Source organism: Pleuronectes platessa, chromosome 3, assembly GCF_947347685.1.
Source record: "Pleuronectes platessa chromosome 3, fPlePla1.1, whole genome shotgun sequence".
Classification (NCBI taxonomy): domain Eukaryota; kingdom Metazoa; phylum Chordata; class Actinopteri; order Pleuronectiformes; family Pleuronectidae; genus Pleuronectes; species Pleuronectes platessa.
Window position 1 is genome coordinate 16,876,664 of NC_070628.1, and position 16,869 is coordinate 16,893,532.

The 16,869-nt window shown below is 41.0% G+C and overlaps 1 protein-coding gene across 1 annotated transcript; it reads right to left on the reverse strand.

Annotated features, from left to right (window-relative positions):
* Positions 1 to 1,350: 1,350 nt before the first annotated feature.
* On the reverse strand, positions 1,351 to 13,019 carry cfap52 (cilia and flagella associated protein 52). The gene is made up of 14 exons (XM_053418422.1): positions 12,959 to 13,019; positions 12,283 to 12,482; positions 11,923 to 12,059; positions 11,695 to 11,823; positions 11,512 to 11,611; positions 11,196 to 11,312; positions 10,746 to 10,846; positions 10,444 to 10,614; positions 9,352 to 9,500; positions 8,986 to 9,131; positions 8,375 to 8,526; positions 6,228 to 6,330; positions 1,854 to 1,965; positions 1,351 to 1,564 (listed from the first exon to the last, which is right to left on the reverse strand). Exons 1-14 carry the CDS (start codon positions 13,017 to 13,019, stop codon positions 1,383 to 1,385), a joined length of 1,860 nt encoding a protein of 619 aa, XP_053274397.1. The 3' UTR covers positions 1,351 to 1,382.
* Positions 13,020 to 16,869: the final 3,850 nt, after the last annotated feature.

The window sequence follows — 16,869 nt, forward strand, 5'->3', positions numbered from 1 at the left end:
TATCTACATGCAGACTCCTGTGTTTTCAGTCGACTCCATAATGCTGCTGTACTATGTCTGTAGAAGTGTATGCTGCTATTGAAATACCTTGCCCATAACCCACCAGGCTTTAGAGACAGATGTATCCTATAAATAGCCTGGCTACTGTCTCCATGCCCACTAATGCTGCTGCTAATACACACTGCGAGCTCCACAATGTAAGAGACATGGCTGTTATAGAACCTTTTGGTCGGATACGTCACGAGCAGTGCTGCTTTTCAACAGGGATCCAGCATCTTTTTGTGCTATATTCAGATTCTAATCATCTGAGGCTTAATTTCACAGCTCACCAGCACTAAAGATTGAATTTTGTGAGCCAGATGTGCTGATTTATTGAAATAGATAGTCGGGGCACAATCCAATACTTTCATAATTCCTCTGATGCTCTTATTCCGGCGCTGTTGGGAAACAGATACACCATTATAAAATTCGGAGTAAAACTATGGGTCTATGTGTTTCTGTGTTTTTTCCTTCCACTGTAGCTTTCCTCTGTTCATAAGCAGGGTGGAAGAGGGTAAAAGACAGAGATGCCCTATTTTACTGATCCGGGGATGTTTTTGCTGACTTTGTTTGTGATCTAGCTTTGTTATCTTACTTTTTGGGGAAGGCAGGGGCGAGCTATTAATTATTCAGATAAGCCACTGTGAAGAATAATGAGGAGAATGGGTTCAGATCAGAGACAGTCTGGGAGGCTCTCTGTTGTGCGTTGCCTCCCTCTTTAACCAGAATCCTTTGAGAATCCCCGCTGATAGATTAGCTGACAGAAGCCATGTGTTTAAGTGCCACGAATCTGGGCCTCCTCCTTCCCTCCGCCGCTGCAGACAGAGCAATCGTATCCGAAAGTAAAGTATGCATTTAATGTACTGTATATTAAAGCCCTGTGAAAGTGTGTAGAATGTCATTAATCCTGCCTTTCTCCAACAGTCTAAAGACACATAACGCACGCTCTTTGATGTTAATAATGTATTCCCGTGCCTTGACGTGTAACTTCATATTTATGTAAAGTGTCGCTCGGTGGATTCCCACCTATTCAGCTCCTGGGGGGGAATATCACAGAAGAGACCGCACTTCTCTAAAAGTGCAATCTCTTCACTTCTATGTGTGATGTCCCTTTACTCATGAGAAAGGAACCAGCTTTAAACACCTGCTGTAACTGATGCTGAATGAACCTATGTTTATTTCCTTACTCTGAGAGTGTAACAACAATGTAAGACAAAGTAAGACCAGTTTCTCATGACAGTATTTGCCAAGCCAGAGGAAAGATTACAGGAGAATGTGATACATTTCAGTGGGAATGTGGTGGCACTGGATTCAAAGTTCCTGCTTCCTCATGGAGTGTCACATTAGGGGGAAGACGGATGAGGGAACCTCCAGCGGAGAACGGCTCCGTCTGCACTGGTGCTGACTAAGGTGCGGTTGTTGGAGCACATCTTGATGCTGGTGATAGTGACACCATGAGCCACACCCACGTGTGTCACTGTGCCTTCCATGTAGTCCCACACCTTCACCAGCTTGTCTTCTCCACCTGGCGTGGAAGGGAGAGAAACGGAGGAGTACGTTTTAGCAGAGCTTGTGTTGTAATATTAGACAAGGACGTGAAAACAAAAGCTCTGAAGAGATGAAAAAACACTCAATGTATAAGTGCAAAAAAGCCTCGTAAAAATAAACCGAGACAAGACAATACTGATTCAACAATAATCCAGGAGCTTGGGGACTTGGTTAAATTATATGAATTGGAAATAGATAAATATAAACATACAGTAAAATGATAAAGTGAGCAATGTAACAAGCAGCAGAGGTGTAATGGGCCGTACCCGTCACAAAGTGTTTGCCGTCCTGGGAGATGTGCATGGCGTTAATGGGCCCAGACTGGGAGCCCTCCACTTCCCTTATGGTAGCACCTTCGTACACGTCCCAGTAGGCAACCTGAGACAAACGCAAAGCACATATAAATGATAAAATGTTGATGGGTTCATTATCTTTATTGTTTATGGATGTCAGGGGAGAAACAGTTTACATGTATATGTTAAGTACGATGTACACTGATATTGTGGTGCCTCATTTCTTCACTGTTTTTGTAGCGTAGAATCGGATTATGTATAGTAAAGTGAAATAATATAAGACAACAAAGAGGAAACCAAATAGTGTAGATCGCTTCCAAGTGGCTGGCTGCAGTATGGGTCTTAAAACCCGCCTCCTTCATGTTAATGGTTGGAACATGGACCAAACTAAAAAGTGAAAGTACACGTCAAATACATTATTTCTGGTTTCTGTCCCTTAGGCCAGATCTTATCACATTGATGTATGTTCAAGTGTTGGTTTAGGTTTGGTTACCAATTTGTTATTTGATGCTATAAAAATAGGTTGAAACATCATGATTGACAGCTGAGACTGACTCGTTGTTAGTTAAGGCGCAGGTTCACGTGGGACCTCGCTACCTCGGCTCTTTTCCTGATCGCTGCTGAACAGGCACTTGCTCTAAATTACGTCTTTAGCGCAAGATGGCTGCAGCCAAATCTGGGATATTTTGGCTTCATTCAGTTGCTATTGATGGATGATGCATAGCTATTGAACAGACAAATATCAAACTACACAAACGATAAAGCAGGTGACAACTCCTTGTTATGGTTTTGTTTGAGTACATCATCATATACATTCTGAAATATGCAACATGACACCTTAAAACCGAACTTCATTATTCTCACTCTGTATGGAAATGAGCAGGTCTGTGGTCAGATTCTATCAGCCTGTCAGACACTACTTGTGAGACTTGTTTGCTGATTTCAATGAGATTCAAACATCCCTGGGGCTTCACAGCAGCCAAAGTATCACGTCTCACCAAAAATCACTTGTTAGCTGGAGTTATTTATAGCACCAGCAGCAGAATCATCACGTACAGGCTACAAACAAGGGTTCCTCCCTGTATTTACAGTAAACCACCAAACTGATTAGATCTTAAAAGCATTAATGTAATAAAAGGTAAATAAAGGGGCAAGATGGATTCACAGGATTATCAGATAGCAAAACCCACATCAAGTGTTTACAGTATCATAAAACCAATATAAACATCTAATTCAAATCTATAGCCTGACTCACATGATGCTAATAAGCAGTATACAGTTGTTGACTATATGAAATGACTATGAGAAAGCATGTGGAGCTTCATATATGTTGGTTATGCTCGAAAGTAAAACTTCGAGAGCTGTTCAGAATGAGCTCAACGTTTACGAGAATGGCTTTTGAGACAGGATTTCATTCCTCTAGAAAGTCCATGCCAATAATGCATTAGAGGAGGAGAAATGTAATCTCAGACTGACATATCAAATACTGTTGGTTATTTTGGAATGAAAGAGGAACAAAAGGCTCAGTGGGAAAAAAAAAAGGGATGTTATTTATAGTTTCAGAACTGCAGAGTGGTTCTCAAAGCAATAAGCTGCCCTTTTAAGCCACAGGAACATTTCTGTGGGGGCTGTTAGATTCGACAGTGTTCCTCTGCCTCACTCTGCCTCTCTCAGACTGACGATATTAATATTTACCCTAAATAACTTTGCAAAACATAACTAAGAGAAAAACACCAGTCACTTGCAATGGGGAAAATGATTCATCGTGAACAAAAAATTGAAAGTTCTGCGATCTTTTTTAAATTTGAATGAATCTTGCTTATTTGCCTCAGTTCAGAACATGCAGTTCACAGCTGCACAGATCATGCAAATTCATTCCGCTGAGGAGTGTGTTGTGTTTACTATCATGGGACCACTTAAGCAGTGTTTTCAACAAACAGCAAACAAAGACGTACCTCCAGAAAACACCACTACATAGCTTCTCTCTGTGTACGGGAAAATATTGTTTACACAAAGGATTCTGTATAAATACGAGTGTGCTAAAAATGAAACTCCTCATTCCTCCACTATCTCAACTTGCTTCTCTTCCTCCATGGCCGCCGTCACGACCTTTACCTCCCTCGTCTCATCTGTGCAGCAGCTTATTAGAGACCCGTGCTTGTGTGAGTTGTCTGGACCCATCTGTGTTCCCTCCACCTCGGCCTGGGAGTCTGGCACTCAGCCATGACACTGGGCCACCAGGTAAATTAATTACATGCAGCGAGCGGGAGCAGGTCTTAGAAGTCAGGGCCACTGTTGGTGCAGCTCACCTTCTTACCGGGAAAGACTTGAGTACAGTCTGCTCAGCAAGAGAAGCGACATCATTAAGGCCTGAGGCTAATGAGTCTATTAAATGCGGAGTTAGAATGAGGCTCACAAAGTTCTCAGTTAACTACTATGAACTGTGTAAACTGCTGGCTATGGCACTTTGTATTTATTTGTTTTTATATCGATAGGAGATTGTTTTTTCAACTATGTGATATAATATATGAATGTTTTCATTTTTACTTTTATTTCACTTTAATGCACCAACCAAAGTAGCACTCTAAATGTCATTGTATTTTTTAACACCCACCAAGGAGGCTATGTCTTCATTGGCTATTGGTTGTTGTAAGATTACACAAAAACTTAAGAAATAATGCCGAGATCTTTAAGGAGAAAAAATCCTTCCTATGTTTCAATGAACAGGTAAAACATAAAACAATTTATCTAATTACTGTATGGTAACAAACATTTGTCTTTGTTTGATGTTTGCGGAACATTTCTGTGCACATGTATCTGACACAGGTATATGCAATATGTTGATAAAATGGCCGATCAGCCTCGGTGGAGGTATGTGCTCTTTGGATGCCCTCATCGTTATAGAATACAATGACAATAAAGGCTTTCTATTCTATTCTTGTCTATTATATCTGCTATTTTACGCTAGGCATCAAAACTACATCACCACTTAGCAAATCAAACATTAAATCTATTGAATCTAATTATATCATTCCTGACCATTAGAGAAGAGTCAGCACCACATTGTTTTCCTCTTAGTGCTCTATCAAACTATAATATCATTCAGTAGAGTGTGTACGTTTTCCAATGCACAACAGGGCCCCTATCAATCAAGCTGCACCTATCTGCCCCCTCTCAAATCTGCACCCCTCGGTCCTTCCGTGTATCAAGAAGGCCAGTTCAGTAGTTTTTGCGTAAATTTGCAGAGAGACAAACAGCAATGAAATATAAACGTCTAGGTGGATGTAAACATGCATCATCATCCTTCACAATTTCTCTTTCTCTTTCTCCTCATCCTTTTCTTAGCCGTTGATTGACTTGCTCTCAAACTCGTTTAGAAACATGCAGGGATGCGATTGGAGTAAGGAGAGAGAGGCAGCAGAGAGAGGGAAAGAGAGAGAGAAAGAGAGCATTGGTATTTGTTTTCCTAGACAGAGCGCCTGTGTCCTGGGATGAGCAGATGGTGGATCTGGCTGCCGCTTGGGTTGCATAGGCACATCCGCGGGAAGGCGCGAACACCACAGCACTCCTCTCAATCTCTCTCCTCTCCCATGAATCCCTCCTTCTCTCTCTCTCTCTCTCTCTCTCTCTCTCTCTCCGCTCGCTCAGCACATCCACAGCGCTGCGTTAATCAGCACAACTTGTCCTCGCCTCCCAGTGTGCGCGGGGGGGGGGGGGGGAGAGGCAACCGTATGGGCCTGGAGTGTGTGGCGGTGTTTAAAGGGTGCGGATGAAGTGCACAATCAAGGAAATACGCATTTCACTCTGCCAAGGCGAACTTGTGACCTTATGTAAATAAGTGGTGCTGAGTTAATCACAATGACTCACAGAATAACAGACTTGAAGGGGCTGAGTGTTTTTGCCACAGTGACTAGCAGCCAACACGGTGGCTTAATTATGTTGAGCCCAGAAACAAATTAGGAGCTTTTCGAGCTAATCTACAGACACGCAAGTGTGTGTGCCCGTGCAAGTCTGCTGATCTTACAAGAGAGACAGGCTTTTCACTGAGTGGAGATTATAACGACAATAACAGCATAATGAGATATCTAGATTATGAATGTCGAGTTTGAGTCTCTTTGCACACAGAGGGATTTTCAATCACTACGTTTTTTTTCCTGCGAGGGAAGAGAATTCTCCCTAACCAGCTCTTACATCCCAGTGCCTAAAACCAACCAAGACCAATACATGGAAGGATTTTTTAGATTAATTGAATTACTATTAGTTGGGCTCTACAGTACACCAAGATGCCTTAAATCAATCCAGTATTCTACTGCACTTTAGGTACTGAGTAAGAGTCTGGACACTCACCTTTCTGTCCGTGCCACTGGTAATGATCTGGTGTTCCTCAGGGTGGTAGCACACTGCCTTACACATCGTGTTCGTGGCCATCATCTGAAGACTCATGAATCGCCTACAGGAAGAGAAGTAAAAGAGCCAGAGGATGAGATTAAAGAAATTCCAGAGGAGGGTGTTTCACAGGTGCACTCATAATCTTGAAGAATAACCTATGCTTGGGGTGTGCCCACTTCAGTTTACTGAAGACAAGCCATGTCAATGGTGTGACAGTTGCCTCGCTTTCTGGTTTTCATCACTTCTGTCCAGCATCTTCTGTTAATCAAGTTTGGATGTGTGTGCTATGGTAGACAAGTCATTCTGTATAGTTACAGATTCAAAAGTAACTAGTGTATTGCAAACACACTTGCAGAGAAAACATGCACACACACACAAACCACAACAAAATGTCCTGTTCGTACAGAGAGATTATTGTGTCGGTCCAGATTCATTTAGGCCAGGGGTGGGAAACCTCCAGCCTCTGGTCCACTTACGCCAATGAGACAATTTGATTACTAAATAAACTACAAAATTGTATTTTTTCCGCCATTAAATTTGATGAATGTTTGCAGAGACAATGTTACACAGGCAGCTTTTCTAGTGAACAAGCTAAGATGCTGAGAAGCTGAAACCTCATACACATGTAAAACTGAAGGAGCCTGTTTGCTGCTGCGGAGCTGCAAGGACTCGACAAAGTCAAACTGTGCATCACTGCTTCTCTGCAAGAACAATTTAAACCTGCTATGATGTCGGCATATGCAAAACTCCTTCAGGCCTTTTCGTGCATGGATGAAAAGTAAACCAAAAGGAACTGAACATATTTGCCACGGAATTAAATGTGGAACCAGCTGACGTCTCTAAAGTTTATGTACGGCCTGAAGATTTACACCATTCGGAGGAGACAAGCATCTTTGTTTGGGACAACCTACTGCTGTGAGCAGTTATTTCAAAACTCACACTGAAAGAAGCCCCCCCCCTAAAACCAGACAGACCCAAACCTTGGAAACAAGCTTTGCCAAAAGAAAGACAGGACTAGTAACATTTAAAGAATGTTAAAAAATTTAAGTGGCCGCCGTCCTTGTTGTAGGCTCTTGTCTGTCTAATATTCTTTTCTCCATCAGCTCGTTAGTAATAAAAAAAAAAAAGCCCCAGCTGCCCTTTAATCCACAGACTTATTCATCGAAGAGGAGAATCACTCGTAATTCAACCGCTGTCAGAGTTTTAAATGTTTTATTCTCCTCAAAGAAAAAGCCGATGGATTGAAGGATTTAAAGCTTTCTGAAGCCCGGGATTTTTTCTTTTTATTCCTATTGTACCAGCCAGACACTAAGGGACAACTTCAGCCTTTCTCTCTCATGGCAGCTCAGACCTTGAGGCAGTGCTCTCCATTTCTATTGTCATTTATTTTTCTGGTGGTTATGTATATCATTAGCAATCGAGAACTGGATAATGTAATTACCCTGCGTGCGCCAAACAAGTAGGTTACTGTTTTCACCTGTGTGTGTGTGTGTGTACAATATAACTCAACAGCACATGGATGGATTAAGTTGACTGAGGCCTTTACTTTCTTACTAACTTCAATTACTGCAGGGCGCTTTACAATTTCAGAGAGAAACAGCCCATAACAAACAGGCTAAAGCTTTTATTGGCCAGAAAATAATCCCTCATCTCATGAGGTCATGTGATACATATTCAAAAGTGCATTTTTTTTTGGTATCCCTGTGATCATATGATATCGATGAGGTAATCGTCATAGTAGTAAATAGTGTAGTGAAACATTCTTTTTTGCTACCAATAAGAAATTCCATTATTACAAAAGTCAGCACTGCCAACAAACAGTGAATGCAGACTCTCCATGGCCTCTCTGATGCTTATTATTCTTATCATACATTTTATATCTAATTAAATATCTTTCAACTCATGTCCTCTCAGCTGAAAAGACCCAGCTGAGTGTTAGAAAACTCTAATTTAAGATTCACCCACATTGAGGTTGTGGGTGGAATTAACATTTGACCAATGAATCACTAAAATAAAATAAATATGAATTGGAAAACCCAGGAGAGTACTGTATTCACTAATTTAACGAGAATGAAGATAAATACAGTATGAGTTCTTCTACTCACACAAGGTCCCAGATGATGCAGGAACCATCCGTGCTGACAGAGACACACTCACTGTCGTCGCTCTTGATTTGGATACAAGTCACAGAGCCTTTGTGCTTTGTCATGGTCTCCAGCAGTCGATGGCCTTGTTTCTGCAGCTCCCACACACGCATCTAGAACCCATTAAAGTTCTCAGGATACGCTTTGTACATCAGATATTATTCATATTAAATACTCCCTTGTATTTCTTTCAGTGATTTGTAATGCAATGGCATAGTACAACTATATGCTGTCTTTCTTTTGTAAATTTGTCATGATGCAGTCTCAATGTATTGAACACACATGTTAAAATATTTGTGTGTGAGCACACTATAGCCCTGCATCTGTACCGTAGAATTACAATAGATTGAAGCAAAGCAAACCTTTGAAAAACTTTATTTAAAACTAAAAAGGTCCAGAAAGTAATGTCCTGAGTAACCAGCTGTTTACTGCACATCTAGGAAGGGTTTACACATTTTTTAAATCTGTTTATTATCATGGTATTTGGAGAATTGGAATGTGTTGCTTTGTTTTTATTTTGACTTGAAACTGAATTATTAGTTCGAAGCATATCACTATTAATGACGACTGACCTTTCCATCTCCCCCTCCACTGACGATCCTCTTGCAGGACCTGGTGCCAGCGATGGCTGTCACCCCCTTTTTGTGTGCATTGTCAATGATGAGCATGAGCCGACCGCTTTCTGTCCCAAACACACGAATCGCACCATCGTCCCATGCTGGAAAATAGAGACTAGTTCAAATCGATCTGCCATCAAAAAGATAAGGTGATTTTACAATGTAAAATAGTATAATATTAGCAGAGGAGTTAGTGGTTCATGCCTACCAGTGACCGGTATAAACAAGGCTGAACTACATTTCAATTCAAGAAACAGAAACAGAGCCTTGGAGCAATAAGCTCCAGTATGTGGTTCACAGATATCTCTCCCTGATTCTCACCACTAATGATGCTTTGTCCATTAGCCATGAAGTCCAGGGCATTACAGGTCTTGTTGGGTACAGCTATGCACAGCAGCTCTTTGGGGTTGTCAATGTGCCACAGCTTGATGTCCTGCTCAGAGCAGGTTCCAAATAATTCAGAGGTTCCACTGGCAGAAAAACAAAAAAATAATTTTAGTGAAGTTGGGTTATAACCAACTTTTATAAAATAATACTAATTGATTAGAGGCAACCAGAACTCCATAGAGCTATTCATATTATGAAGTTAGATTCAAACCCACGTTTATGTACAATATATCCACAATTAAAAGAGTTTGGCTAAGCTCAAATGGAGTGCCATGGATGAGGCATTCATATGTCACCCTCTAGTGACGAAATGAGGTACTGAAGTTATGCACAAAGAGAAATTTAAAGTAAAAAAAAACACACAAGGTCATGTTGTTTTGCCAAAGAAAGAAATACAACTTGTCACATTAGAGGTTTAGGAATCATCAATATATATTTAGGAATCATCAATATATATATATTTCCCTTGTGTGCATATCGTTTGACCTACAAGAGGAAGGATTTGTGACTGGGAGGGAATTATTCAGCCAGGGGACAAAATTACATAACAATATGCTGACTGGCTGAAAACTTGTTGTGATCATTACTGAAATATAGCACCAGGTCTATCTAACTCTTAATTAGACGCAATCAAATACACGCTAGTCTGCTGTTGTCTGTTTGCAAAATTCTACTTATCTGCATAACAAGCTTGAGAAAAAAAGTGAATTCCTTTCGACAACTAATGTGAACAGATTGAAAATGCGGAATGAGACAACAAATGCCAATGCAAACTTATACAATTCAACACATCTGAAGTGGAAGCTATTTGATACTACTACGTTTGGAGCTTGTATGGACATTTTGTAAAAGGCTTTTATGATTACCATTGAACATAATATAAACAAGACTGAATTTAAACAGTGCATGACATTTAACAGTCAATTATTAAACCTGAAACAAGGCCAGAAGCCATTTTAGTCTCTGGTGGGATCATTGACTGATGACTGTGACTCTTCCACTCTGAACTCTCTGTCTCCTACTTACGAAGGAATGGCTACGTCCTTGACAGCACTGGTGTGGCTGCTGGACACGAGTTCAGCTTCGAAGTCCACGTAGCTGATGCGGTACATCAGAGCAGCCTCTGTCCCAACATAGAAATGGTTGTCTTCTCCGCTTAAAGAAATGGAGGTCACCCCCTTTTCCACCTGAACTTTCCTAATGTGGGAAAAAGTCCAGATAAAGCATGGTATGTCCTCTCTGGATAGAATACCAATGTGTGTGTGGGATTGTGTGTGTGTGCGTCTATGCATATATACATGATACAATGATATAGTTGTTGGACTCACTTGAGAATTTTGAAGTTAGTACTAGAACACAGAGTGATGGTACCAGATCCAGATCCGAGAAGTAGGTCCCCAGACTTCAGTATTTTCAGGACACTGACACCCTGCACAGAAAAGGCACAAAGTATTACTTCTCAAATTTCTAGTTCTTTGATGCAAGCTGATTGATCAATCTATCTACAAAGATCTGATCGAATATTGAAGAGCGGTCTGAATAACCGAAACCTACAAGACCTTTAACCTAGAGACTAAAGAATAAAAGGAGCATACACACAAACGGATAAATTACAGCTGCTGATCAAATAAACTTCACAACATCATCCATTGCATATATTTTCCAAGGAGCGTTCAAACAGGAAAACGGTATCAGATTGATAAACAAAGCAGGAAACATGACAGTGCAAGTGATCAACAGTTAAAATTATACTCGTGTGTCGCATGAGGCCGACTTACCAGGCTGTATTTTGATTTAACTGGACCACAGCTACTCAGGTGCCTCGAATTCAGGTTGATTTTCATTATGTCTCCACTGGTAGTGCCACAGAAAATGAACTCATCGTCCTCTGAGATCTGTGTGATATACAAACAAGTCAACCTGATTAATGCTATCATATCTAGTGTACTATATGTTTTTTATTTCACTTGTATCAGCAGTCAAACCGACAAAAGCCATTAAGCAAAACTCAGATAAACATCAAAGTGGTTTAAAGTAGTTTAATAAGCTGGATAAACAACATGATGTGAATGAAAGACTCTCACGGCCTCGTACCTCTACACACTTCACCATCCTCCTGAGCTTTCCTGCCTGACACTCTGTGGCTGTGATCTTCCGGTTGGTGAGGTTCAGCTCCCAGACTCGCAGTGTTTCGCTAACCCCCCCCAAAAAAAATATTTAACATTGTTGCAGATAAAAACATTGAAGCCACATTAACATGGAGCACCATTCACTCACTTCCCAGCTGAAACAAAGACATGGTCGTTGGTATTCGAGTACTGCAGAGTGAAGGTGTGACCAGAACTGTTGGCTGAGGCTGGGCTTCCACACATGAACCGCTTGGTCTCAATATCCCAAAGGAATATGCTGAAAACACACAGAAAACACACACCACACACTCAACAACATTGAGAATTTGTTCAGCTCAGTCAATTTACAAGTTAGTTAGCTGGCCACGATGTTTACCGGCCATCATCCTGACCCCCGAGGGACACCAGGTACTTGTCGTTCGGAGAGAAGGCCAGCGCCTCTACCTTCGCCTTGTGGAGGGTCAGCTCGGCATGGATCGTTCGCTGTGTATAGTCCCAGATAATAATTGGAGCCTAGGAAAATATGTAAATAATTATTCTAAATGTTCCGATGGATAAATGTGTTTTTCCATCCTTTACTTTGAAAGGATTCAAGCCCACATTGTGTTAATGCAAACAAAAAATACTCTTTCCTTATGTACCAAACATCAAATAGGATAAATTAAACAACTAATTGATGATAATGGAATTTAGTGAGTTATCCTAATCCATAATAGAAAGGTTTACATTATGTTACCTCAAAGCCCATGAAGTTGGCCTGTCCAGAGGCAATATACAATCCACTCTTGGACACTGAAATACAGGATATATTGTTTGTGTGTCCATGGAGGAACTCCTGCTTGCCATCGGTGAGACTCTTCAGAATGACCGTGGATCCCAGAGGATAGATGAGGTGCTCTTTGTCTGGGTGAACGTTCAAGCCAGAAGACACGTGTCCTGATGAAATGAAAGGGTGGCATGCTATAAGATCTGACATGTTTTAATACAGAAACTGACATCACTGGTGATATTATCGTTGTGCCTTTTAAATTATTCTGTTAAAGAAACCCGGTCCAAACACAACAAGCAAATTCTAACAATGGGATGCATGACAGCTAGAAGACTGATAGCAGCAAACTGGAAGGTCGCAGATCAGATGAAAGGAGTGTGGCTCTGAACTGTTGGAGATGATCTCCATGGAGGGAGCAGCATCTAATATAACTTTATAATGAGGAACAACAGCCATAGACTGTACATAGGTCCCAACTGACATTGTTCGTTAAATACCTATTTAGCCCAAGATCCTGAGTCAAGCTCCTGAGTCAACATGGACGACCAGTCTTCCCTTATTTATGTAGTGTTGTTTCATGATCACACATTAGCATTAGCTTAACATCAACTACAAACCGTTTGGAAGTTGGTTAGAAACTTACCATTGAAGCCAATGACAGCCTCCAGTTCAAGTGGAGTGACTCCTTGTGTTTTATCAGCCATGGCTACTTCTCCCTTCTCGGCCTCCTGTTGAGTGTAAAGATACTTTGTGAGGTTACTGTCATCAATAAAAGTTCATTTATCCAGCACAGCAAAGTGTCTCACGGCTCAGATCGCTCCTGTCCTCAGTGAACTGCAGCGAGGGACAAACTCCAATGGTAGCTTGTGTCCCCCAGGCGGTTGCTAGGTAACGTCAGTTTGCGAGAGACACCGAGCTCACATCGTGGCAGCGGCAGCTCGTGGAGGCACTTCCGGTTTCAACAGGAGCTGCCACTGATGTGTAATGGCAGCTGTGTTTGTTGCTGCACTGTTTGGAGGCTGAGAGCAACTACAGCTGTTTGTGATGTGTGAAATGAGATAAATACTGGTTTATGAAATCTTACTGGATGGTTCAGTAGCTCTCAGGGGGTTGGACTCAAAATGAATCAAGAAAAGCTCCTCATCTATCAGATAAGATACATTTATTGTCCCACACACATGCACGACAAACAAGGGGGGATTTGTTTTCTGCTATGACCCATCTGGTGTACACAGGAGGACACACAGAGCAGTGGGCAGCCATGCACGGCGACCCAGGGAGCAGGTGTTAGGGGAGTAAGGTGCCTTGCTCAGGGGCACTTAGACAGTGTGGAACAGATCCAGGTGTTGTCCGTCCAGGTATGTTGTTGTCACTCCGTGGATTCGAACCAGAGACCACTGTCGGATTTCCTGCCCACAGTCCAACTTTCTGCCACTAGTCCACCGCCTCTCCGTTATGATCTTGGTTTCTAAGGATAGGTAAGAACTCAGAGACTGTATTCCCAGTATCAGTTACAGGGTGACTGGTACTGTGCCTGATGAACTGTTATGAGCCAAGGGAGAATGCACATTGTTATCCTTACCTTAAATTCTACATAAGAAGGTGAATATCTCCATGATAGCATTAATGCACGGAGATGCCGGTGCTCGAGTAGCAATGTATTGACGGCAACTGTACCAAAGTAGATGGGAATACCTGAAAGGAAGTAAGTTTTAGTAGGTTGGACCAGGCACACTCTCCATTTATATTTATACTATCTAGGCTGTATTCAGTGTTTTTGTGTTACAACAAGGCAAAGAAAGACTCACAAAATGTGACTTTCCAATTGCATATAAACTATAAACAGTTTTATTAACTATCATAGCTTGACTGTGGCCCAAATGTTTCCTTACGACAGGATCTCAGGCCTTCTCCAAGGACTCTAAGTTAAATACACTAACATCCATAAGAACATTTAAAATAGTCTTATTGTTAGTCCTTCAACTTTAAGATATTATTATGAGTTATGAAATTCTATGGTGTAAAAGCATCAGTGCAGACAGAGTGGCCACAGAGGCACTGCCTTTACAAATCAGTGAGTTTATTTATTGTGCCTCGACGAGCTGCCGCTGCCACAATCTGAGCTGGTTGTCTCTGCAAAATGACGTTACCTATCAAAAGTCGGGTACACGGGCCGCTCTCATTGGTCCGTGAATCTACTTCGCTGCCTTCACATGCACTTAAAAAGTCTGGAAAAGTCTAGAGATAAAAAAGGTAAAATTAAAATAAATCTCTATAACGCTCTCCATTATGTCCATGTGTCTCTGCTACTTGATTTGTGAGCTGACAATGCACAAAAAACTTGAAAAGTAAAAAACTAAACTCCAAACGTAACGCGACACTGTCTGTTAGTAAGTTGGTAAAGTTCAGAGACACAATGAAAAGAATCTATACAAGATATTGTATGAAAATATTTTATTGGTGGCTATACTTCCTATAAGTAATAATGTTACAGGTAGATTTTTGTGGGCCAAAATTAATTTCACAAATAAAATCTAATTTGAGCACATTACTTGAATATGTATCTAATACATACAAGCCCCATGGTTAATGCTATTACAATGATGCGATCTACAATACAATGCAATGTATCTGATGGCATTGAAATGCTGTGTCTGCATTGGACGGCCGTGGATCAGTCGTTGGTTCAGTCCCCGTCTTCCTTCGTATGCCAACTTTCATCGGGCATGAAACTGAACCCGTCCAATTGAGAAAGTGCTGCATATAGTTGCACTGTATGAATGGTGACTGGCAAAAACTGTAGTGTAAAGAACTTCAAGGGATCATCGAGACTAGACAAATACAGATCATTTAACAATTACAAAGTACAGCCGATGATATATGCAATACACTTTGTGAAAAATCGAATTGAAATGAGAAAGACAAAGTTTGTTATTCATTTTAATTATACACAACTCGTACCAGAGGAAAACATCGGCTGCACTGAGCAGTGAGAACCGTTTTTCACTGTCTCAGTGAAGCTGATGCACTTCAGGCCAGGGTTCTATCTGCCATCTCATTGGTAGATGTTTCCCAAGAGTAGAGCAAGCTCAAATAAAGTCCAATACAGTGTACCAACACCTTTCTGCTCTGGCAGTACAGCATTAACCATTTGGCAAAAGCTGAATCCAAATAATAATAATATTAATTTCATACATTAGTAAAAAAGAAGATCGAAATATGATAGTGTATGAGATCTATTCTATGCTATTTTAAGACAAACTAGGGCTACGTTGTAGCACTAACGGGGCCGAGCTCAGGCAATTTCAAGCCTGTTGCGGTCGGTGAAGAGAGAGCGATCGATGACCAAGCGCACGTCTCCGCGTTGCATAGGTTTTGCGCTCTGCGGCAAGGATAAACGCTTCACTTCCTGTAGCCAGTAAGTGGCGCTGTGGTTTTAAGACATGATGTCTTTGTAGATGTTATCAGGTCGCGACTCTTACATGTCTAGTTTGGACTTGATTGGACCAGACCATGTCTTAGATACAGAAGCTCGTGTTTTGATGACGTGTAATCAAACTTTGACGCCACGCCACGGTCACACGGCCTTAAAACCTTCTGAATATCTTCAAGGGGGGATGTTAATACACACATGTAGTTTGAGTGAGATAGAACCACGGCGAGTTGATGAGATTAAGAGTATCGTCTCACCGCAAAAATTGCACATGAACACAACTCTGACCCCATCTCTATATTGCCTTTTTTTTTTTTTTTAAATAGCCTTATATAGAATTATCCCTACTTTTGGATATATTTCTATATTTACTCCGATTTTTTGTCTTACTATATTTTCCACTTGAGCTGCTACTTTCTTAATTAACATCGACCTGAAGAGATGAAGAGCCCCTGTTCTCCACCATTTTAGACCTATGCATGCACGAGTTCCAAACCCACTAAGAGAAGTAAACTGAGCATCTAATATTCATTCTAACATCATCAAGGCAGAATATTAATTCCAGCACTCTATCACAGACAAATAAATATACTGGTGGCATAGTGAACAGCTTTAAGTAGCACTCTATATCTCCACTCAGACTTCCATGGCTGTGCCTACACCAAGGTCAACAAAAATTCTTCAAGTTTATGTTTCCTTGAAAAACACACAAAATCTGTATAAATAGGGTTAGGGTCCCTATCTATATCTATATCTATATAGTTATAGTGCCTGTATATTTGTATTTGCATGTGTGCAGGCATACAGCTGATTATCGTATTTTATGTATTTTATGTAGGGATATGGCTGTGTAAACTTAATAAAATGTATATATTGTTAAAAAAATCTATATCCAAAACATTTTATAGAAGAGAATAAAATGTGATATATATAGAGTCTGACATATGCATACCTGGAAAACCAAGAGAACCAGACTGGTGGTGCATGCACAGGCCTAAACTGTGGTTCCATGACTCTTACATGTGTACATCTGGAACCGTTCTCTGGCTCTGCAGGAAGATGTATCTGATACACTTTCTTGTGCTGCTGTGTCATTTGTGAATTTCCTCTACGGAGGAGAA